Below are 23,658 nucleotides of genomic sequence, written 5' to 3'. Positions count from 1 at the left end.
CCTAGCCTTATTCTTCACAGATCGTTTAGCATATCCCATGAATCTATAATCAAAGAAATATGTTATGATTGATAATTATACTTGACATTAAATAAAGAGTAATAACTGTTATTATTACCTTTCAAATGGGTACATCCACCTATAATGGACAGGGCCACCATGTTTGGCTTCATATGCTAGATGGACAGGGAGATGTTCCATAGAATCAAAAAATGTCGGGGGAAATATTCTTTCCAATTTACAAAGAATTATTGGAATGTTTTGTTCCATCCTAGTAAGGTCATTCTCTTTTAGTGTTGTAGAACACAAATCTTTGAAAAAATGACTTACTTCAATAATGGGATTTAGAACATGAGTTGGTAACGAACTAAATGCTATGGGAAGTAGGCATTCCATGAATACATGACAATCATGGCTTTTCATCCCAAACACCCTTCCCTTGTTCACATCAGCACATCTAGCCAAGTTCGAAGAATATCCATCAGGCATCCTAAGATCTTTTAACCATTGACACACATGTTTAATTTCCTTGGTTGCAAGTGTGTAATTTGCTTTTGGCTTGAACATTTTTCCATTAGGATGTGACTTCAGTTCCAAGTCTCTTCGCCTACAATACAAACTTAAGTCCATTCGTGCTTTGTCATTGTCCTTTGTCTTCCCACTCACATTCATGACAGTGTTAAAGATGTTATCCAAAAAAAAAATTTCAATATGCATAACATCAAGATTATGTCTTAATATATTGTCTTTCCAGTATGGAAGATCCCAAAAGATGCTTCTTTTTGTCCAGTTATGCCACTCCCCGTAACCATGTATTCTTTGCACACCACCACCTTCAGTTACTTTAGGATAAGTCTTGACTCTATTCCAAACTTGTGTAGGTGTCAACATAGGTGGTAGAGGATCCATGTCAACTTCCCCCTTCTTGAATGCATTCTTGTTCCTCCTAAATGCGTGATCATTTGGTAAAAATCTACGATGCGAGTCAAACCAAGAATTTTTGCCCCCATGATGTAATCTAAATGCCTTTGAATGCTCCATGCAATGCGGGCATGCCAATTTACCATGAGTTCCCCAGCCAGACAACATACCGTAAGCAGGAAAATCATTAATCGTCCACATTAACGTTGCCCTCATCATGAAGTTTTCTTTCCTCGAAATATCGTATGTTGGGACACCACTCCACAATTTCTTCAAGTCGTCTATCAAGGGCTGTAAAAATACATCAATACCAGCCTTTGGATTGAATGGGCCCGGTATGAGACAACTCAAAAACATATAAGGTTTAGACATGCACATTTCGGGAGGTAGATTATACGGAGTCACAATTATTGGCCAACATGAATAGGGTGCATTTGATGCTTGCACATATGGATTAAAACCATCAGAGCATAAACCTAGTCGCACATTGCGTGCCTCCATAGAAAAATCGGGATATACTCTATCAAAGTGTTTCCAAGCCTCGCCATCACATGGATGACGCAATATACCATTAGTGCTTTTGTTATGATAGTGCCATGTCATTTCTCCCGCAGTTTGTGTTGAAGCATACATTCTTTGCAACCTTGGAATTATTGGCAAATAGAACATTGCCTTTACAGGAACTGGTTTTTTGTTACTTGATCCGGTGTTCTGATGATGGTACCTTGGCTTATGACAAAATTTGCATTCAAGCAACGCTCCATCATTTTTATCGTATTCGTTATCATAGAAGAGCATGCAACCATCCACACAACAATCAATCCTCTTAGCCTGTAATCCCAACTTCGACACTAGCCTTTTTGCACTATAATAACTTTTAGGAAAACTTGTTTTGGTGGGTGTTGCATCCAAAAGCATTTTTGAAATAAACTCTAAGCATTGGTCAGGAATATTCCAATTGGATTTGCAAGCTAATAGTCTGACACACATTGATAATTTGGACTCTGATGCCCCTTCATACAATGGCGTATTCGCATCCAACAAAAGCTTATAAAATCTTTGACTTTCTTCGTTTGGAGGCTCTTCCATGTTATCTACATTTGGTGCCTGGACTGACTCTTGTTGCCTAAGAGCATCATACACCATTTCTTCCATCCACATAAATTGGTCATCTTCTGCCTGGTTCTGTGCACCATCCATTCCCAAAGTTATACAATTATCGTTATTATACAAGTCACCTTGTACCATGTCTTCACCATGATCAGTCCAAATCCAATAATTAGATTTGAAACCATGTTTGTAGAGGTGAACCTTCACAACTCTTTCCTCCAAAATTCTTGTAAAATCACACTTACTACACGGACATCGTATTCCCCCATCATTCTGATAACATTCTTGTTGGCAAGCTTTGGTTATAAACTCTTCAACTCCCAATATAAAAGACTCTTTCAAAGCACATCTTCCTCTATGACACCTATCATACATCCATCCACGATTTGATGGAAATTGATCCATGTTCTGTTGATGAAGCAATTCACGAAAAGTCAACCAATTTTTAAGACAAGCCTTGGAAGACTGAAAATATTGTTATAAATTGTATTTGCAGATTACTTATTGGCTAATATATGGATTTTCATAAGTCATCCAAATTTGGCTAATATTTATGCTTATTTATTTATTCATCCAAATTTTGATAAGTCATCCACAAGAGACTATGCATTTGTTACATTGTAGCCAAGACTTGACAAAAACATTGTTGTCAAGCGTACTCTTCTAAGTTGAGTACTATTTTGCGTAACACACACCTAACTAACTTAACTCCTACTTTGGCAAAATTGCTCTGCCATATGAAAAGGATACAAACTAAGTGTCAATAGGTAGTAGAAATTTCTTTGATTTATTTGTCCTTAACGGAAATATAGTAAATTTCTAGTATTACAAATCAATGCAACAAAACAAATTTGAAGTGACCGAAATCTAACCTTTTAATGACTACAAAAACAGCCTTTTACTTCCACATAAGAGTTATCCTAGAACCTCCACTGCCTCTGTTGCATTCACTGCCCCTTGTGCTGCTGCTCCCACAATTCAGTCACCACCCTGAAAAATTAAAAGAATAAACAACAATATCATCAAATTTAGCAACTATACATAGTGATAAAAAGACAGTTTTAAGAGTTTCATGTATAAACTATAACAGTTTTATACTATCACATGATCAGTATAAATCCTAAAACAGGTTCACCATAAACCGATAAAAAGTCATGCCTACATTATCTTTCTATTAGAAAGCATAATTTTTATATAAAGCAAGTGTTGGGATGTCCTTTTTCCTACTTTGGTTGTGGTGGAAGTTGTTAAAAGTTTTAAAAACTAGTTCTGTTTCATAATTTTATTGAATGGTGTATTCTTTGTAATTATATAAAACTGAGAAGTTTCTCTCTTTATTGATACCAGCGATCAGAATATGATTTGGAAGAGAAGATAAGGAAATATTGGAAGTTAATGTAGAGTTTCATTTTGCAGGATAATAAGGATGACCTTCGTGAATCACTTGGCAGTCCTGTTTTCACTGCACCAGAGTGTATTTTAGGTTGCTTTTACTTTTCAAGGTTGCAAGCTTTAGTTGAAGTACAGGTTCTCAGTACTCTTACATGTGGTTATGTTTATAGGTCTGACCTATGGTGGTAAAGTTGTAGACACATGGGCAGTAAGAGTTTATACAAACTCAATTCAATGAAAGTAACAAACCTAGTGACAATTTAAAAATATTTTTGTTAAGATGACATGACACAGCATGTACAAAGTACAAATTGACATAATGGTTAATCCAGGTTTGACTGAAACATGTGGACCAATTACTCTTGGCTTTCCTGATGAATGTGTATGCTTGGTACTGTTGGAGTTGTATCAATATACAATGAAATAAGGTACACCATGTATGCTTTTGTTATGAAAATGATAGATTTACACGGATAGGTGATTGTATACTGAGCAGAATAGGAGTAAAATGCATAAAACTCAGATTATGAAGCATAGGAAAGTAGTAGCTGCCTAGCTACCTATGACTCCAACAACTCCATTATCCTTCAAACCCCTAGCCCATACAGGGCAACAAAAAACCAGCAGCTCCATGATTAAAGCTACAGCACACCAAACTGGTTTCCTACCACATTTAAGCCAAGTTGTTGCTCTAGATTGCCTCTTACTAGAAGCATCATCTCTCTTTATCACAATAACCATATCTGCTTTGATTAGAGGCCCCTAAAACACCCCCAAGCCTGCACCCTTCTTCCGATTTAATTCCAGCAACCTGCTCATCTAAGCACTCAATAATCTATCTGATTCTACCAACCAAGCACCAACCAAATCATCCTTATCAGATCTTGCAACAGCACCAACCAAACTACCAGTGTATGTGAACTAAGACAAACCTGCCTTCACCGTACTAAACCTGTTGTTACCCTTCCCACCAGCATTTACTCCTTGCTCTCCTTTGGACTCTTCCTCAGCTCTGGCACAACTTTTGTTGTTCCTGCACCTGCACCTGTTTTACTTCCATATATATTGCAAACTACTAAAACAGCCTGCACCTTTTTTAAACCTACCAGACTTAGGCAGACCCAATCAACTCCAGCTTTGTGACCTCTGCATCTCAGTCCTGCACTCTGAGCCCCTCTTACCCTTATATTGGTTCACTACAGACCCTATGAACCTCACCTGTCCCTCTACTGCTCACTCCTTCTTACTTGATGCTATTTATACAAATCACCAGGTTAAGAATCCAATCTGCAAAGGAGTAATTAAAAGTGTTGGACCTATATTTTAGTCATAGCCTATTTATACAAATAACCTGTTTCTTCTGTTTTTCTATACAACTTTTTGTTTTTGCCTCCTACCCTTTATGTATTTCTGATTATCATACTTAGCTAATGACTTGTACCATCACAAGTATTGGACTTTTTCAAGGTGTTGAGTCTTTTGGAAACAGCTATGCTCAAGTGGCTAACAATTTGCCACCAGCAGACAAAGTCCTTGAATTGTTGAGCACCCTTAACCTCACAAAACACAAGAATCTATGATACTAATCCTCAGATTTTGAGTTCCTTTGCAAACTCAAACATTGAAATAATTGTGCCTACCCCTACTTTGCTTACAAGGATAGTCCTAATGGGATTTCTTTGAACTACGTGCTGTTCAATCCAAATGCAGGAATGGTTGACCCTTACACCAATCTCTGTTATGCTTTATCATAACATGTAATTTGTAGAATAAGATCAAGAACTTAATTATCTTACCAATTTGCTTTAATCCTGTAAATGTTGACAGATTTAATAGTTTCTCTCTAACTGTTTTTCTTTTTGATACTCAGGTTACAAAAGATGTTTCACTTCTATCTAGATGGATGACAATTGATCTCTATATCCGGGAAGTGGAGAGCCTCATATTTCAGGTATCCATGAACCGGTGCAGTGATAGGTTATCAAGATCGGCACATGGCATTCTAAGTCATTTGCCTATTCAGTTTTATATTTAGGCAACATCCTCCAAATTCCAATGGATATTCATCATTGTTTTATATTATAAGACCACAAAGCACTGACTGTAAAAAGTACATAAATTCAAACAAGCAAAATCAAACATCCACATCAATTAAAACAAGCAAAATCAAACATCCACATCAATTAAAAGAAAGAATGCAGGTGCAGAATAAACCCTAAAATATAAACTAGGTTCTAGTGTAGAATAGAACCTCAAAATAAAAAGAAAACCAGGTTCGAGCTTCCAAGCCCTTACAAGATTCGAAGCTTTTCTCCCCTTCACTACCTCATGTCACGACCAAGCCCTTCCAAGGTTCAAACTCTGTGCACAACAACAAATCGGTGAAAGGAGAAATTCAACCTTAAATGGTAGGAGGAAACAAGAAATACAATAATATACCAACCACGAATGAAGAAATTGAACCCACGAGAAAAAAAGGAGGAACAACAACCTACGAATTTCAAAGCATATGAACACACCATTATAAACAAGAGCTGCCAAATTTTAAGAAAGGGAAAATACAAATGAAGCAAAATGTTACCAAATTCAAAACATTCAAACCGCAACGAGCCTCATATTAAGCAACCTAGGGTTTTTGAAACGGGTGGTTTGCGAAAATTGGGGGTCTTACGAAATTGGAGATTCAAGCTCAAATTCAAGCTTGAAAATTGAAAGTTAGGTTGGGTTACCTTTCACCTTACGAAAGCATGCATTCGGGTTCACACAAGTCTGATAGCAATGAGAACTCTCGTGCATATACAAAACCACACATACATTACCATTTTGATTTTTTTTTTAAACTTAAAACATCTGTATATTAGTTCCGTATGTAATACACATTGTTATTTACATACGGATACACTTCTGCTTACATACGGATCCATCTAAAAAAATATCCCATTTTGCGCGCCACCATTACATATTGTTACATACGGAAAAATCCGTATGTAACACAACTTTACATACGGAATTATATCCGTATGTAAAATTCGTATGTATCTCATATATTACATACGGATTTCTATCCGTATGTAATTATCCGCGGGTAATGAGCGAATTTCTTGTAGTGGACATTCAAGAGGAAATCTGAATTTTTGGGTAGTGAAATAGCTCAACGTGCACTCAAAACAAAAACTCCAGCACAGTGGTGGGAACAATATGGTGATGCACTTCCGGAACTACAAAGATTTGCAGTTAGAGTTTTGGGTTTGACTTGTAGTTCATCCGAGTGTGAGCGCAATTGGAGTGCATTTGAAAGGGTAAGCATTTAAATTTATGAGTTCATTTTATAATTAGAATTTATAAAGGGATAAATTTATGATGTTATAATTATTTAGGTCCACACGAAAAAAAGAAACCGTTTACACCAAAAGACCATGAATGATGTAGTCTTTGTGATGACTAATTCAAGATTGATGAAGAAGAAGGATGTTAGGAACACAAAAAACTACAACATTGATGAGCTTGCCTCTGATGAAGAATGGACAGTGGAAGATAATGAAGCAAATGATGTTGAACTTATGGATGATTTGGATGAAGTTGGAGAAGTTGAACCTATGGATGATTTGGAGGTTCCTCCAATTGCTGCGGATGATGAAGGTCATGGCATAGATAACATTAATGAAAATGAAGATCTTGTAGAAGAGAATGATGATTATCCTTCAATCAATATGTATATGAAGGATTTCCTTGGATAGTTTAATTGTATTAGATATTTGTGAACTTAGTTGTTTTCTGTATGAACAATTTATGATTTATGAAACTGTTTCCAGTTGTGTTATGTATTAAATATTATTTTTCATATGTTAGTAATTCTTACGAGTCGAGTTACGATCTTTTAGCTCCTTCCCGATCCTCGTACGAGTTACGAGTTTGACTACATTGCTGGACCCCTGATGCTAGTACATGAGTTGGTACCCTGGTGGTTATTCTGTTATTATTTTATGCACTCCCTGGAGGAAAGATTCTGTTATGTTGCAACGCCAAGAGAGTGTACCTTTGAACAAAATATTTTCCTGTTGAGTATGCTTTCAGTTAAGATTATATTCTCGTGATAGAAAGTTGTTACAAGAGGTAAACTATAAAAGGGACTTGAGATCCCAGGTAAAATGATGTTTTTCTAAATAAAAGAAAGTTAAACCAATTTATAAATTAGAGGATGACAAATTTTTTAACAAGGAAAACAAAAAAACCACTTATGAAGACTCAAATGCACTTATTTAAACTTTAACTATGAAGGTTTAATATCCTTAGAAATTGTAAAAGCAAGAAGGATTAAATTCCAAGTATGAAAACAATTTGCCATATAATTAGAATCCTCTTTAGTAATTTGAAATTTTAAATGTGATTGCACTCAATTTTTCTTTGTCATTGTTTTTATGGATTCAAAGTTTCCATACCCTTTCTTTCATGCACATTTTTAATTCACTTTCCAAGTTTTGAAAAAGATATTGGGTTGAGATTTACTTCATATGAACACTTGCCTTCTATGTTTGGAATTAAATCAACCACTACTCAAATAACTTCTAATTTGTTTTTAGTTCTTCACAATTAAAATCAAAATAAGTAGAATGGATTTAAGACTCGTAAAACACTAAGAACATGAGACTCAAGCAAAAGAGGTAAGGAAAAAAATTGATGCAAAATAATTCAAAAGAAAAATTTAAAGTGCTTAATGAATAAAAAGATGAAATTGTAAATGACAATAATTTAAAGGCGGAATTGAAATTGCTTGAAGATAAAATCAATAATTGGAATGTACTGAAAATTAAAGGCACAAATCAACTCAAAAGCAATTAAGCACAAAATAACCATGCTCTAATACCACATGGTCAGTTGATTTTAAGATTGCACATTTTATGGGTTGCCCTTTGTTTAGGATATTTTGAATTAGCAATTATGGTGAGAAACCCCAAAGAAGATTCCCACTGATCATGAACTTAACCAAGTGGTTAAGTAAGTGTGAAGGTTCACTTCTAGAGGGCAAAAAGAAAAACACAATTATATGGTGATGATGATGAGGTTCGGAAATAAAAACATATAATGGAAAGAAACAAGATGGAAGAATCCAAGGACATAACAAGGAATGGAAATGGCACAAATAATGAAGGAAAAAGATGAAGAGATGAAGAAAGCTTATGGAAAATGGAGCAAAGAATCACGCCACTTTGAATGGTGGATGGTTCCAAGATGAGTGATGAGGAGCCGCCACTTGAGATGCACTACACTTAAGATTACCCTAGAACTTTAGGAGACAAAACTCACTAATCACTCAAGCAGAGTTCATTTTCTATTCAATTTCAATTGTAAAAGTACACAAGGCAAGACACCCTTTATATAGGAGAGAGTGACTTGGGGAGCAATAGTAAGAGGGGTAGGAGTGTCATTTGTGAGAAACCTTCTAGAAGGTAGGTCAAAGAAACCCTAAACCTAGGTGCACATGTCATGAAAGGTGGGCTTGGCACAAGCCCAATTTACAAAGCATACCCTACTCTACCTTATTCTTCTATTTGGACCCCCCAAAGTGAGCCCAATTTATTTATATAAACTTGTCTTTTATAAAGACTAGAAGAAAGAACATCTGATGCTCTAGCCTATGTCCAATTCTTCTTTTTTTGAAGTCCTTCTGAAGTTTGGTGGGGTCTTGTCTTGGATGCTGAGATGACTGACTTAATTGTGAAGTGTCAGTTGTGTCCTTAGTCATCTATTTGTCGATATAATTTGTATCATGTTACAAATTTCTTCATAGGGAACAGTCAATTGATGATGATCGATGGAAAATGTGGAGCAAATGACAAGATGAAAAAAAATTTAAAAACTGAGGAAGAAGATTAATAGTTATGGCATGAAGAAGAAATGAACTTAAAACCTACACATATTTGGAGATATGGTGAGGATTTGAAAGCAACTATCCTTAGTAAGAAAAAATTACAAAAGTATTACCAATCAAGATTTGACAACAGTTCACCTAAAACTTTTGTTCGTATAAAATTGTTATTTTGTAATTTTACTGATATATACGTATGCATTATTTAATTTAAAAGATAAAATATATCTTTTGAATTATGTAGAATTTAAATTTACTTTCAACTACATTAAAAAAAAAGTGTGAAATATATTGAGACAATGTCGACTAAAATCAAAAGCTAGTGTGATGTTTCCATGTGAAATTCAAAACACACTTAATGTACTCAAAGTCAACAACAATTAGAAATTAAGGTGATGGTTGATTAAAATGAACTTTATTTTATTCTTTTGGTCATGTGTGATTACTCACCAAAAATTTCTCACTATAATTTGTTCCAATTTTAAAGTATTTTATCGAATAATTCAACAACAAATTATCAGCTAAAAGGTACACTACAATAAAGTAATTAAATAAAATTTTAAAAAAAATAAAAATTAATTATTATTGATTAAATTAGATACTATTTTAAAAAATAAAGTTGGTAATTAAAATCTTGGTAGCTAATTAGATATCAATTTAAAAAACTATTTATTAATAATACAAACTACTTTATATATCAATATTTTTTTAGTATTTAAAATAATATATAATTTAGTCAATATAGTAAGAAATTATATTTTGTCTCTAAAATTAATTTGTATTTAGCAATTTTTTTTTAGTGGTACAACATATAGAAAGTTATTTGAATTTAATTTCTTTAAAAAATGAAATCGTATATTTTAGTTTAGCATATTTTAAAATAAAAGAGTAAACTGATTAATACTAATTAATCAGATAATATAATTTATATTTTTAAAGGAATTAAATTGACACAAAATTATTATTGATTAAAGGAATCAATACAATGTTCATCAAAGAAAAAAAATTGTATTTACATGTTATTTATTTAATAGTACATATTGTTGTTCCACTAAAAAAAAATAATAATGGAGATTTTAACTATGATTAAAAACTTGTTTTAGCAACTATTTTAGAATTGTTGTTGTCATTAAAAAATTTAACCTATCGTTCTATACTAGACATATTATGGTGGTTGTTTATTCAACTATTGTCATATGTGCTAGTGCTAGATATGATGATAGGTGTGAAGAAAATTATCGTTTAAATTCCATTTGACTTTATGTTATTGCAAAGACATATAACAACGAAAATACAAACCTCTTAAACTAATTTGAAGACATTTAACAAAATAATTTCAAAATCATATGAAGTACAACATATTTTTTAAGCTAAACAAAAATTTAAAAAATATCAAAGCATAAGAGGACGTACCAACATGAATTTAATTCTACATAACATTGATGGTGGCAAAACAAAACAAATTAAAATACATTGGTACAATGAACAAAGTTTTTGAAGGTGATACAACCAATTGGGATTCAATGAGTAACGGCCACAAAAATTGACCAAAGAGGAGAAGGGGAAGAGAATAGAGAAAAAACAAAAGAAATAAAAAGATGAAATGTTACTACAATATAAAATTCATATCACAACAACAACAGTTAGAAAAAAATAACTATAATCGTATGGTACATGTAACCGTAATTAAAATGCAATTGTATATTTAACATTAATTAATGTTACATGTCCGTTTTTCACAATATCTCCTAACAAACATTGTCGAATTACATCATTAGAAATATTTTTTTACTTGTCTTTGTCACTCATTTTACTACAAGTATCACCAGATGATTTTAAAACAATGTAAAATCACATCTCAATTTTATTTCTTGTTGTTCAATATGTTATTTTCTTATTAAATCTCTACGATAACTATGAGAGAAATAGGATAATCATAAAAACACTTATCCTGAAAATAAAAAAAAAATTAAAAAAAAAAAAACAGAGGGAGAAGAATATCAAAACCGAAAAATGTGTAGATGTTTAGCATTAGTCAAACCTTAAACCTTGACAAGTTTCCATATTTTTCTTTCTCAAGTACTCTTGTACATTTTATGAAAATTTGTGTAATAAATGTTTCATTGGACAATATAATTGTATGCACACTCTTATAACTTCAGCACACTGGCACAAGATCAAACAAACTGCCAAACCAGCAATTCTGGTGGAGTAATGTTCTCTTCTAATTTGCACACCTCCTAAGATTAAAACTATGAAAATCTTAAGTAATTAAATTTTCTCCTTTTAGATAGCCTCCTCCCAAAAAAAGTAAGAGGTTTAAGTTAGGAACCAATGGTTGCCACTTTAGGCACATGAACAGGAAACTCGTGAATCTCATCCATCCAAGGATTTTTCTCCTTCGCAGGATTAATGGTCCTCAATGCACGCCACACAGCACTGTTGCACTTGAAACCAGAGCCAAATGCAATCTGCCAAGTCCTGTCACCTTTTCTGATCCTCCCTTTAGCTTCAGTGTAGGCCAGTTCATACCACAAGGAACTGCTAGAAGTATTACCAAACCTGTTCAGAGTCATTCTTGAAGGCTCCATGTGCCAATCACTGAGCTCCAGATTCTTCTCCAATTCATCCAACACTGCTCTTCCTCCAGCATGGATACAAAAGTGCTCAAAAGCTAGCTTAAAGTCAGGGATGTAAGGCTTTATTTTGGTCTTCAACACTTTTCTAGCCACCAAAGTTGCAAAAAACAAGAGCTGCTCTGACATGGGAAGGACCAATGGCCCAAGTGTTGTGATATTGGTCTTCAGGGCTTCTCCAGCAACAGCCATTAAATCCTTCGAGAGTGACACACCAATATTTTTACTCTCATCCTCTTCTTGGAAAACGCAACCATAGCTTTTATCATCTGCACCCTTATGAGTACGCACTGTATGGATCAATTGATATTTGGCTCTTCTGCGATCAGAAGACCTGTTGGATAGGAGGACCGCAGCTCCACCCATTCTGAAGAGACAATTTGAGACTAGCATTGACCGGTTGTTGCCAAAATACCAGTTGAGAGTGATATTCTCCATGCTTACCACTAAGGCATAAGAGTTTGGATGAACCTATTATCATAAAGAAGTGAATATTAGCCATTCAAATTTTGCAATAGAGCAATCCTAAGTAAAGAAAATGGAATCACACATGTACCAAACTACCAATAAAAAATAATCTGATCAACTGATCATTTGTAATTATACATAGACAGCAGGATCCATTGGTATATATAGTAAGATCATGGTATAACTTCAATTAAGGGCAACTGAGTGTTAATTTGAAATTAAGTTTCATTTCCGCCAATTGTGCCAGTGAAGAACTGTTAACTGTTAAGGGATGTAAACACATCCAAAAGGGTCTAAATCTATAGGATACTCTTGGCTGGGACAACATTAATTACATAGGGTGGCAAAATGGATGACCTAACAACTGCCACCAAAATTGACAATGAAGAAGATCAACTGGACATGTGGACAACTGGGGCAGCAATTGCCACAAGAAACATTAAAGCACGAAGGTCTACTTGTGGTCCCACACGTCCTGTTACATAAATAATTCGGTCCTTTTGATTTTTAATTTGGCTACATGAAGATATAGACCATATAGAGACATGCATGGTAGACAGGTACAACTTAAATAGATAGGAAGTGATAGCTTAATACTCATGAGCATAAATAGAAGGGAAGAATTTTATTTAAAGTGCAGACAAACCTGGAGGAGCTGTTTGGCAAGGTCTATGGAGATAAGGCCAGCACTGCAACCCATGCCACCAAGATTATAACTCTGGATATTCCCTCTCAACTTGTAGTGGTTGACGATCATTGCAGAGAGAGATGGTGTGGGGTTGAACAAGCTGCAATTCACCACCAAAATCCCAATATCATTTGCCTTCACCCCAGTTTTTGCCAGAAGCTGGTCAATAGCTCCAAACATTACTTGCTCCGCTTCTTTCCTTGCTTCAGCCATACACGGGTTTGGTGGGACACTCAAGATTGATGTAGGCAAGCATGTCTTCTGCCCCAAACCAGACCTCTCAATTATCTTCTTCTGAAAGGACAAGTTCTCCTCTGAAAACACCCCGGTTTTGATCGACCTGTCCATGAAAGTCTCCCTTGTGCAATTGCAGTCTTGCTCTGGCTTATAACATGCAAAGTCCACCAAGTAAACACCTCTTGGACGGCTCATGAAGTAAAAGGTGACAAGGAACACTATAAGACTCGAACATACAGTGACCGAGACAAGATTGAACTTTAGGTTTTCCCATAGTTGAGCAACATCTTGGTAGGAGAGAGTTGAGAGATGAGCAGAAGCTACCCCAATAAGGGGTATGAGCAAAAGGTACATAGCATTGGAAATTAAATAGTGGTAGCCAAGCTTGACATACTTAAGTCTCACAGATAGCAGAAAGTTTGGAAGTTTTCTTCTTTCTTCCGAAGCTTCAACGGATACGTTTCCAGAATCTCGGGTTTGATCCGCCATGAGGTTGGGAGGGGAGAGTTGAATAGCAGGCAAAATGGAAGCAGAGAAAATAAAAAAGAGAGTGTTGGTTTAGGTTTTGTTTGGAAGAGTAATTGTTAGGCTAAGAATGTGAATGAGAACAAAAGTTGAGGAAGATGAATGGTTTGGAAAATAATGAAAGTTGGGATGGTTTTAAAGAGTGTGAGGGGAGAGAGAGAGAAGAGGTGGAGGGGGAGGATAGTGGATACAACTACCCCAACGAACTTTTAATGGTTACATAAGGGGGCATTGAATGAGCCAACTGGGTTCACTCATGTAGGTGTTTTTTAGCCTTGTTGTTTTCTTGTTATTGCTGCTTTGCCACTTTCCGATTGATTCAGAAACGGGTAGGGCACTGCCATACCACCCACATGCATGCGTGTTAATGGACTCCTACTCTAGATTGGTAAACAGTCTTCAGTTTTGGTCAAAATCACACGTTATTGATTGGTGAACTATAAATAAACAAATTAATTATCTTTATACGTCTCCTTTCTCTCACTTTAGTAATTCTTCTTCTTCCTTTTAACTTCCTCTCTTTCACAAAACAAACTCTCCATCCCATACGCCACAATATAAAATACTTTCTTACTTTTATCTCTGTTTCTTCCGATAGAAATTATAGCTTTTCTTGTTGATGTAAATGAAAAAATTATAAAAATTAATTGTGTTATTTCACCATTTATTAAAATGTTCTTGGGTTTATTTGATTAAAAAAAATGAGTAGAAGTTATATTTGAATAAGTAGTTGATAGTTATGAAGGAATCCGTTACGCAAATGAACAAAATTGTTAAAAGATGGGCTTCAATTATGGAATTAAATATGTGTTATATAATGAATTGGAAAAAAGTCCTAAATTTTTTATCAAACCAATATTACAAATGTTTTGTTCATACGCATAATTCGTTTTATAAATGAAATTTAATATATCAGTGAAATTTAATTAATGATGAAAATAACTAATGTTTATTACAAGCATAAAAACAAAGTACATAAAATTATAAAAAAAAACAATAACACACATAAATAAAAGAAGGTAGACTACTCCAATATTATTCATAAATAATTGGATTGTATCAATTCTCAAAAAGACATATTCGAGATCACCATTAAGATTATGGGATATGATATTCAAACTTAATTGGATTATTTGCTTACCTTGTTGTAGTCCTTGTACATCACTTCATATTTGGTTTAAATATTGGGGAGATGAAGTTGATGACCTTGAATTCCAAAATCTTCATCTTCACTTTTGGGGTTTTCTCATTAGTTCATGTTGTTGTCATGATAATTTTATCTTCATTTCACATGTAACATGTTGTTTGATGCAACTCATAAGAATTGTGATAATTTTACTCAATGTGTTAAGTGTTCCTTTCCTATGTGTTAAGTGTTCCTTTCCTATAAACATTGTGTAAAAGTTGTGATAATTTTACTCAAATTTTAATTTATTCTACACACATGCATATTACAAATAAAATTGCAAGAAAGAAAACATTATAGTTTTCGATCTTCATAAAATCAAAAGTGTTTCAATATATAATTTTTCAAGAAAGACATAATGAATTATAGCTGAGAGTATAATTGATTATGCCTCAACACATAATAAATTTTCTCCTTTAACCATAATTCATTATGTCTTCCTAAAAAAATGCAACCCTAAATCACTTTTGTCATGTTAAACTAAACTTCGATTCACCAACTTATTTCACAAAGCTAATAATTTTCATACAAACAATAACCACCACCTTATGTGAATTTTGCTTAACATTGGCCATAACAATGCATTCTCCTATTCAATTTTCACATGCACAACAAATGCATTCATGCAAAATTAAAGTTACTATAAAAACTAATTTAGAATCTAAAATAATTAGTAGGTAAAATCTTGATAACTAATGTTAGATATCAATTTAGAAACTAATTTATAATTTTTTATTAATAATAGAAACTATTTTAGATACCAATAGTTTCTTAGGTTATAAAAAATAGTATCTAGCATTCTCTTTTTCTTTCTCTGATTGGTCTCTTAACTTAATCTTGTGTTTAAAAACTCTCAATTAGGTTCTTGTTTTTATCTTGCTATTGCTATAATTATATGTTCTATCATGATGGGTGGGGAAGGTGGTGTATCTGTTTTGATTATGCAAGTTATGATTGATAGATGCATGACCTACAAACAAGAAAGGAGGCTTAAGGTACATCGGGATAACCAAAGTATTTGGTTTATGCAGTGAAGGAAGCCACATTTTTTCCCAACAATAACTACATCATAGTTGCATGAAGGTTAATGGGAGTGGATTATGCAGCTGAGAGACTACATAGAGACAAGGTTGCCACTATAGAAAAGCTTTCTTAGAGGTTGCTACTAAGGAATTGAACAACCTTGGAACATAACATGTCTTAGAATCACTAGTGCAAAACATGTCCTTCACTTGTATAATGGGGCTGCCATGAGGCATTTCAATGAACGTTTTGCTTTTATTTATGTTTGGAATGGTTTCAACATCAAGATGTACAAAGGGTAGAGGATGTGTTTTGTGTGTGGAGGGTGTATACCATCTATGAGGTTCAGTTTTTGGTTAAACGTAATATATTATTGTTTTGGTTTTATCAGAGAATTATGACTTGGGTCTAGATAGTCTAACTACTTTTTTTATAAGAGTTGAAACACTTCTTAAGTGTTCAATGTTTATTTTAATTTATTATTTTTTTACCGATAAAAAATTTAATCAATATAACAATTTATTATTTAATGATTTTTTTTTTGCATATATTATAAGTGAAACTTTTCTATGAATTTATTGATGACCACAAATATGAAAAATGAAAAAAATGCAAAAATAGAAAAGAAAATAAGTTCTCTATAATGAATGAGTCGAAATAAATTATTATGGAAAGTTGCGATCAACGTATACAAATGTATAAGATTTGTCTTAGCGAACTACAATCAACACTCTTATACCACAAAAATATATGTAATAAAAATAATTAACTCCTAGCTAAACAAAAATAATATAATACACATGTATACCGCTGGATAACTTCTGCACATGAACACATTTAACAACGTCCAATCTTCATATATATCAGGGAATGAACTTCATGAATCTGTTCAACAAATGAAGATGGTTGCAAAAAAAATTATGTATATATTAGTAATTTTTATTCGAAGAGAAAACAATACGAAGAAAGTTAGTAAAATATTTTCAAATACACTAATCTATTATTATATTTGTACTCAAATATTGGTGAAAGAAATTGATAGGAGTTACACGAGAAAGCTATGAAGCTCGGACACTCCTTTTAAATGGTGTGTCGATGTCCGATACGAGTATCGGACACTGACACTCGTATGACACATGTAGGACACGTATTCGTGAAGTTTATGGTTTAGGGTTTAGAGTTTAGGGTTTAGGGTTTAGGATTTAGGGTTTAGAGTTTATCCAATTCAAAAAGTATTTGTTAGATTTCTGACAATTCTAATACAGTTCTAACACAATTTTAAAAAGAAAAAATACATTATTTTTCTAAAAATTCAAACTTTATTGTATAAATTGTTATTATGATTATAAAAATAAGAAAAAAAAATCTTTGTGAACCAGTCATGAAAAACATCTTTTTGCTCCAAAAAATAATTTGAAACATACTTGTGCACATAAATATTTATTGTCAATTTATATAATTTATAATTATATAATATAGATCCGTGTTTTCGTGTACTACATTTTAGAGATTTTACGCATCTCCGTGTCCACTACAAGAAAAACATGAAATAGACCAATTTTAGAAACAAAAAAAAATTAGTTGTTATAGTAACTAAATTAGAGACCATTTTAGAAACTAAAAAAAAAGTGGTTTCTAAATCAGTTTCTATTATTGTTAAATGATTTCTAAATTGGTATCTAATTAGCAACCAAAGTTTAGAAACTAAATAATTGGTAATGGTCTCTAATTTAGTCACTATAGCAACTAATTATTATTTTTCACTAAAAATTAGTTTCTATTTCATGATTTTCTTGTAGTGGTCCGTGTTTGTGTCGTATCATAACAAGAAAGTTTTATTAATTTCATCTTATTTAATAATTTTATTATTAAAATACCCTTCCTTTAATAGTATTTTCCATTCACGATATCTAGTTGCAATCAATAGTATTTTAGAACAAAAAAAATATTTCTTTTATCTGAAATTTGTAAATTTAAATTATATATTAACTAATTAATGTGAAATTATTTATTTATTGTTAAATTTAGGAAGAGTATTCATTGAAAGAGCCGATAAAAAAAGTATTAATTCAAAGAGAAAGGTTAGACATAAAATTTTCAAAATATATTATTAGTAATAAAATATTAGCTGTGAGTTAATTTCCTTTTTATTTTATGATTCTCTCTGAATTTTATAGTTTTTAATAAATTTGAACGGTTAGGCAAGTGTGTTAGATAGTATGTTTCTAACACTTTTCTTTTAGTTAAAAGTGACAAGAAACTATAAAATCATTAATGAAACTCATTATCATATAAGACATTTTGTGTGTTTCTAGTAAATTTTAGTTATAAATTTCAAAGGAGCATGTTCCTAATATTAAATGTGGATGTTACTAATATGCCTATTATGATTAATTTAAAACGAAAATCATTCTTAAAGAAGAGGAGATACAAAATACAATAAATTTAAAAGGTTGAGAAAAGTAGGAGTTTCACGTTTTTTAGCTGTTTATTATTATTATTATTATTATTATTATTATTATTATATATATATATATATATATATATATATATTAGCCGGGGGTTATTATATATATATAAAATTTAATATGTAAATTAAATTATAGCAAATTTTAAAATAAACAAATATAGTTGAATATATAAACTACAGTTTTTATATTTACAATGAAAAAACTAATATATGTAATGTAGTGAGAAAAAAAACTTGAAGATTATAGTATAAAATAGTGCCAAAAAGTTGTTTTTATTTATCTTTTTTTTATATAGAACTTCATTTAAATATGACTTTGTTTTATTTATTTATTTTTATATAAAATTTCATATTAAATATGATTAAGGAAATTGACATCTGAACTAAAACACATCAAGATTCAATAATAATCATTACACAAAAAAGTATTATTGAAAAAACAAAACAAAAGGAGATTAGGTGATACTAAATTAATTTTATTAATCTATATTTAAAGGCAACTAAATTTGGAAATGCACATTTTGGAGAGAAACTAGTTGAATCCCTACCAAGCAGTGTATTTAATTTATTTGATTATTCAACTCCAGGAGAATTGCTTCTTACTAGTATAATCATAAGTGTGGTTTGTGTTTGTCATTAAAATGCTATAAAATCATTGAAGAGGTATGGCAATATCATCTCTTATCTGTACCATTAATAATCTCACATATCTTAGCTTCTGGATGCAGTGTGAGCTTCATTGTTATTTTCAAGCCTTCATTGTGATATGAAACTACTATAATGGCAATGGCTATACTTTTTTACACATATATTAAGTGATAGGCTAACTAACATGTGTCTGTTTTCTTCTCTTAGGTCTCATAATCAATCAGATCGACTAACTGTATTTTGAAACTCAATTTCCTCTTCAATTATGTTTAGGTTCAAAACATTAATCTTAGCATAACACAACCTCATGCTTTAATGGAATACTGGCATAATTTGGCAATTTGGCAATGTATATAGTTGAAAACATTCATATTATGTCTCGGTACTAATGCTATTATTTCAACTCTATGATGGAAACTGAAAGTGCTAATATGTAATAATAATGAAAGATAACATTAAGCTGTATCATACCAAATTAAGGGATTAATTAGAAGTTAATAAAAAAAATTAAATTAAATCAATTTTATATATAGAAGGACTCATTTATCATTTTTATACTTCAAACACTTGAATAGTCTAAATTTTGAATAAAAAATGAAAATCAATTTTAAGTTATAGTAAAAAAAAAATTTAATCCATAAATTAAATATAATTCAAGGTCGCCTAATTTATGCGAAGATGGTTTATTGATAGTTATATGTAAATTTTAGTTATATCATATTTAATTTTATATTACTAAAAAAATTATTATAATGTCATAAATATAAACTTGCATATATTCATTTTGTATGAGAAGTAATAGTATTCTGTCTTTAGGTTGGTCTACTACTTTCACGTTTTATCATATAAACTTTTGTTTGGTTTTATAAGATGATATGGTTGAGAATTAGCAAATATGAATTCGGGGTAATATGTATACTGGACAGCTAATTTTGATACAAGTTTCTATTGGCCTAAAATTTAAATTTTGAATTTTATATAAGATAAATGTATCATGTGAATGAAAAAAAAGTATTTTTTTTCTAAAACTATTTTTTCTCAACAAGTTAAAAAATGTAAATAAAAACTATTAAAACTTGGATTTTATATTTGTTTTTGCTTTAAAACAAAAATTATAAGTATATCTTTTAAAAGTTGTAAGATAATAAATCTCATACAAATAAATTAAGATCTCGATTAAATATAAACAATTTTAAATATAATAAATAATTAGTTGTTATATTTACTAAATTAGATATTATTTTAAAGACTAAAAATATTATTGGTTTTTAAATTAATTTTTATTATTAATAAATAATTTTTAAATTAATATATAATTAGTTACGTAAGATTTTTTTATTAAATTTAGAATTTAAATAATTAGTAGTTAAAATTTTAGTAACCAATAATAGATATAATTTAAAAATTATTTTTTAATAATAAAAATTAATAATTTCTTTAGTTTTTAAAATAGTTTCTAATTTAGTCTTTAAAATTGATTTTCATTTAATAATTTTTTTTAATAGTATTATATGACTAAAAGTATTTTTTGAAATATTAAAATAGCAAAGACATGTATAACCATTTCTCTGTATAACCATTTCAAAATGATGAGTTGTTATAAACATGTATATAAAAAAATAATTCTAATTGTTTTTACTAATACTTGCCTTCTAATATATTAAATATTACATATTTGATATTAATAATTATATATAATATTTGTTATAAACGTATTAACAAGTTTTTCTTAAGGATATAATATTAGGCGCAGTCAAATTAATACAGTGAAAGTGTATTGATTGAAAACAGTAATTAATTAGCTATAATCCTTATAAACAAAAACAGTAACATGTGAGACCAATTTAAAGATACCAAATCAGTTATGATTAAGAAGTGACTGGTGACCATTTAAATATAAGCAAAACATGTATTATTGATGTTTTTAATTATTTTTTGCTAGAACTAGATTTTTACGGGATAATCTAATTTAATAGAATAATTTATCGTACACTTCATCATCATAAAACTCTAATTCTAATTTAAAATGATACCGATAAATCTGTATGGAAGTTTCGCCCTAAAATAAATATGTTAATCAACGAATGATAAAAAAATCTTAATTAAACTTATTTTTAGCTTTTAAAAATATCTTAAAGTTCATTTTGAAATTTTCCTTTTAAAATCATTCATTCCCTATCAATCTTATATTTATCACATTAAATTTTAAATGTCGTATCAGCCTAATAATTTTACATCACTTACAGTAAAAAAATTAAACTAATCTATATTAAACGAGAAATTATTAGTTATATCCAAAAAAAAAAATTATTAATATGACCACAATTAATAACCCAACAATGAAAAGAAAAAGAAAGCATGGAAAGTAAGGTAAGATACATGGAAACTTTTAAATTTTGTGAACTCTTAAATCATAGGATATTCTTTTGATTTTTTTTTAAATATTTTATAATCCAAAAATCATCAAAAGATGTATGTGAACGAAATTAGAAGTCACAAGAATTTTTAACCAACATAAGAAAAAATTATTAAATAATAATTAAATTTAGAGACAAAAATAATTAGCCAATATATTGACTAAATTAGATATTGTTTTAGAGACTAAAAAATTATTTGTATCTAACGTGGTTTCTATTATCAATAAAATATTATAAAATGATTTCTAAATTGGTATCTAAATTAGTTACTTAGGTTTTAGCAACTAATATTTTAGATTCTAAATTAGTCTCTAAAAGATTAATAGAGACTAATTTAGAATATTAAATAATAAGTAGCTAAAATCTTGGTAACTAATGGTTAAATACTAATTTAGAAACTATTTTATAGATTTTTATAAGTAATAAAAACTACTTTAGATACCAATTATTTTTATAATTTATAAAGTTGTCATTAATTTAGTCAAATAGTAACTAATTATCTTGGTCTCTAAAATTAGTTTTTTTTTTTGTAGTGCATGTCACTCTCATTAGTGTAATGATGTAAGGTTTAGGAGGTTGGAATGATTTTGATTAACTCAAGAAGTGTTGGAGAAGAAGAAGATTGCAAAAGCATATCCCATGATGAATCAAATTCATAACGCACTAAAAAATTGATGACAAACAACATGGAAAACAAACACATTTTGCAAAATAAATTATAAATTGATTGACTTGGAAGTGGAAAAGAATACGCTACCTTTGTGTCCAAAAGGATATACGTTCAGGAAGATTCATCGCTTGAAGTTTACGAATATAAGAATCAAGACAAAGTAGATACTATTTTATAAACTAAAACACAATTAGTATTAAAATAATTTCTATTATTAATAAAAATTTATAAAGTAGTTTCTAAATTGACATTAACTACCAAGATTCTAACTAATTATTTTTGTCTATAAATTAGTTGATATTTAATTATTTTCTTACAATGCAAATTAAAAGGAGAAATGAAAGGAATAACATATTCCTTCATTTCGTAAAATAAGTCAAATTCAACAAAAGTTATATGTGAGATCAAATTTAGTTATATGTTTATGCTTTCTTTGAGGTCTTCCATTGTGTTTATATGTGAGGAGAAAACAACCTATGTTGTATACCATGGTCAATGAAATATTTGGTAAAATGTAAGTGTTCTTTTGATTATGAAATCATCAAAGGCTTGACATTTATTATGTTGGAGAAATATACAAGAGTATTTAGAAAAGACATCAACGAAAAATTGTAGAAGAAACAATAAAGTTTTTGTAGAAACTTTGTTGGGTCTTTCAAGGTGAATTCACTAACCATCTTCCCCTCAAGTGTGAGTCCCTTCTAAATGTGAATCAAACCTGTATAAAGGATTGACAACACCTCTAATTCAAAACCTTAAAGCAATGAGTTTCTAGGTCTTCTTCCTTATATGTTGTTCAATTTTTTAATTTATATTTGATGTGGAACTTATACTTACACTTGGATTCCTAACACTTAAAATATTATTTCCTCGGTATCATGTATTTTAACATTATAATAGTGTGGATAGAATTCAAAATACACACCATTACTGAGAGTAAATTTAGAAACAGAGAGAAATTATTTAGTTATGGACAATACCTGAATAAAATTATTTAGAATAGGATGTTTTAATGATTTAGAAATTTAAAAATAAGAATGACCTAACATGAGAAATTGAGAAAAGCCTATGAATTAGTGGGTTAAAAATATCAACCCAATCTGTCAAATTTTGGTGGGTTGACAATTGGATTTAGTTCAACTTACTTTATCATCCTAATATTTTGTTTCTGGTTGAGTAAGAGAAAAAATGAAAGACATGGATACCACTCTTGATAGAAAAAACGCACGCGGAAACAACACACATAATCATGAATTAACTATAGAAAATAAACAACACAAGATTTAATGTGGTTCGGTCGCCAACTGCAACCTACATCCACACAGACAACTATTAGGTTTTCATTCTGTCCTGTTGCACACCAATTACAAGTACAATGATCTCTTTAAATAGAGATTATAA

General features: G+C 30.8%; 2 protein-coding genes across 2 annotated transcripts; both read right to left on the bottom strand.

Moving 5' to 3' along the window:
* Positions 1 to 114: 114 nt before the first annotated feature.
* LOC150025800 (uncharacterized) lies at positions 115 to 2,436 on the bottom strand. The gene has a single exon (XM_090305177.1). It carries the CDS (start codon positions 2,434 to 2,436, stop codon positions 115 to 117), a length of 2,322 nt encoding a protein of 773 aa, XP_090161303.1.
* An 8,853-nt stretch (positions 2,437 to 11,289) lies between these two features.
* LOC137807298 (3-ketoacyl-CoA synthase 11) lies at positions 11,290 to 14,080 on the bottom strand. Its single transcript, XM_068607885.2, has 2 exons — positions 13,040 to 14,080; positions 11,290 to 12,396 (listed from the first exon to the last, which is right to left on the bottom strand). The coding sequence occupies exons 1-2, from the start codon at positions 13,805 to 13,807 to the stop codon at positions 11,614 to 11,616; spliced, it is 1,551 nt and encodes a 516-aa protein (XP_068463986.1). The 5' UTR covers positions 13,808 to 14,080; the 3' UTR covers positions 11,290 to 11,613.
* Positions 14,081 to 23,658: the final 9,578 nt, after the last annotated feature.

Source organism: Phaseolus vulgaris, chromosome 7 (genome assembly GCF_051622355.1).
Source record: "Phaseolus vulgaris cultivar YP4 chromosome 7, ASM5162235v1, whole genome shotgun sequence".
Lineage (NCBI taxonomy): Eukaryota > Viridiplantae > Streptophyta > Magnoliopsida > Fabales > Fabaceae > Phaseolus > Phaseolus vulgaris.
This window is presented reverse-complemented; position numbering and strand designations above follow the sequence as displayed.

Coding starts and splice junctions, on each gene's coding strand:
- LOC150025800 (XM_090305177.1), bottom strand. CDS start 2,436: ATGGATCAATTTCCATCAAATCGTGGATGGATGTATGATAGGTGTCAT.
- LOC137807298 (XM_068607885.2), bottom strand. CDS start 13,807: ATGGCGGATCAAACCCGAGATTCTGGAAACGTATCCGTTGAAGCTTCG. Junction 12,397..13,039: donor TTGCCAAACAGCTCCTCCAG/GTTTGTCTGCAC, acceptor TTATGATAATAG/GTTCATCCAAACTCTTATGC.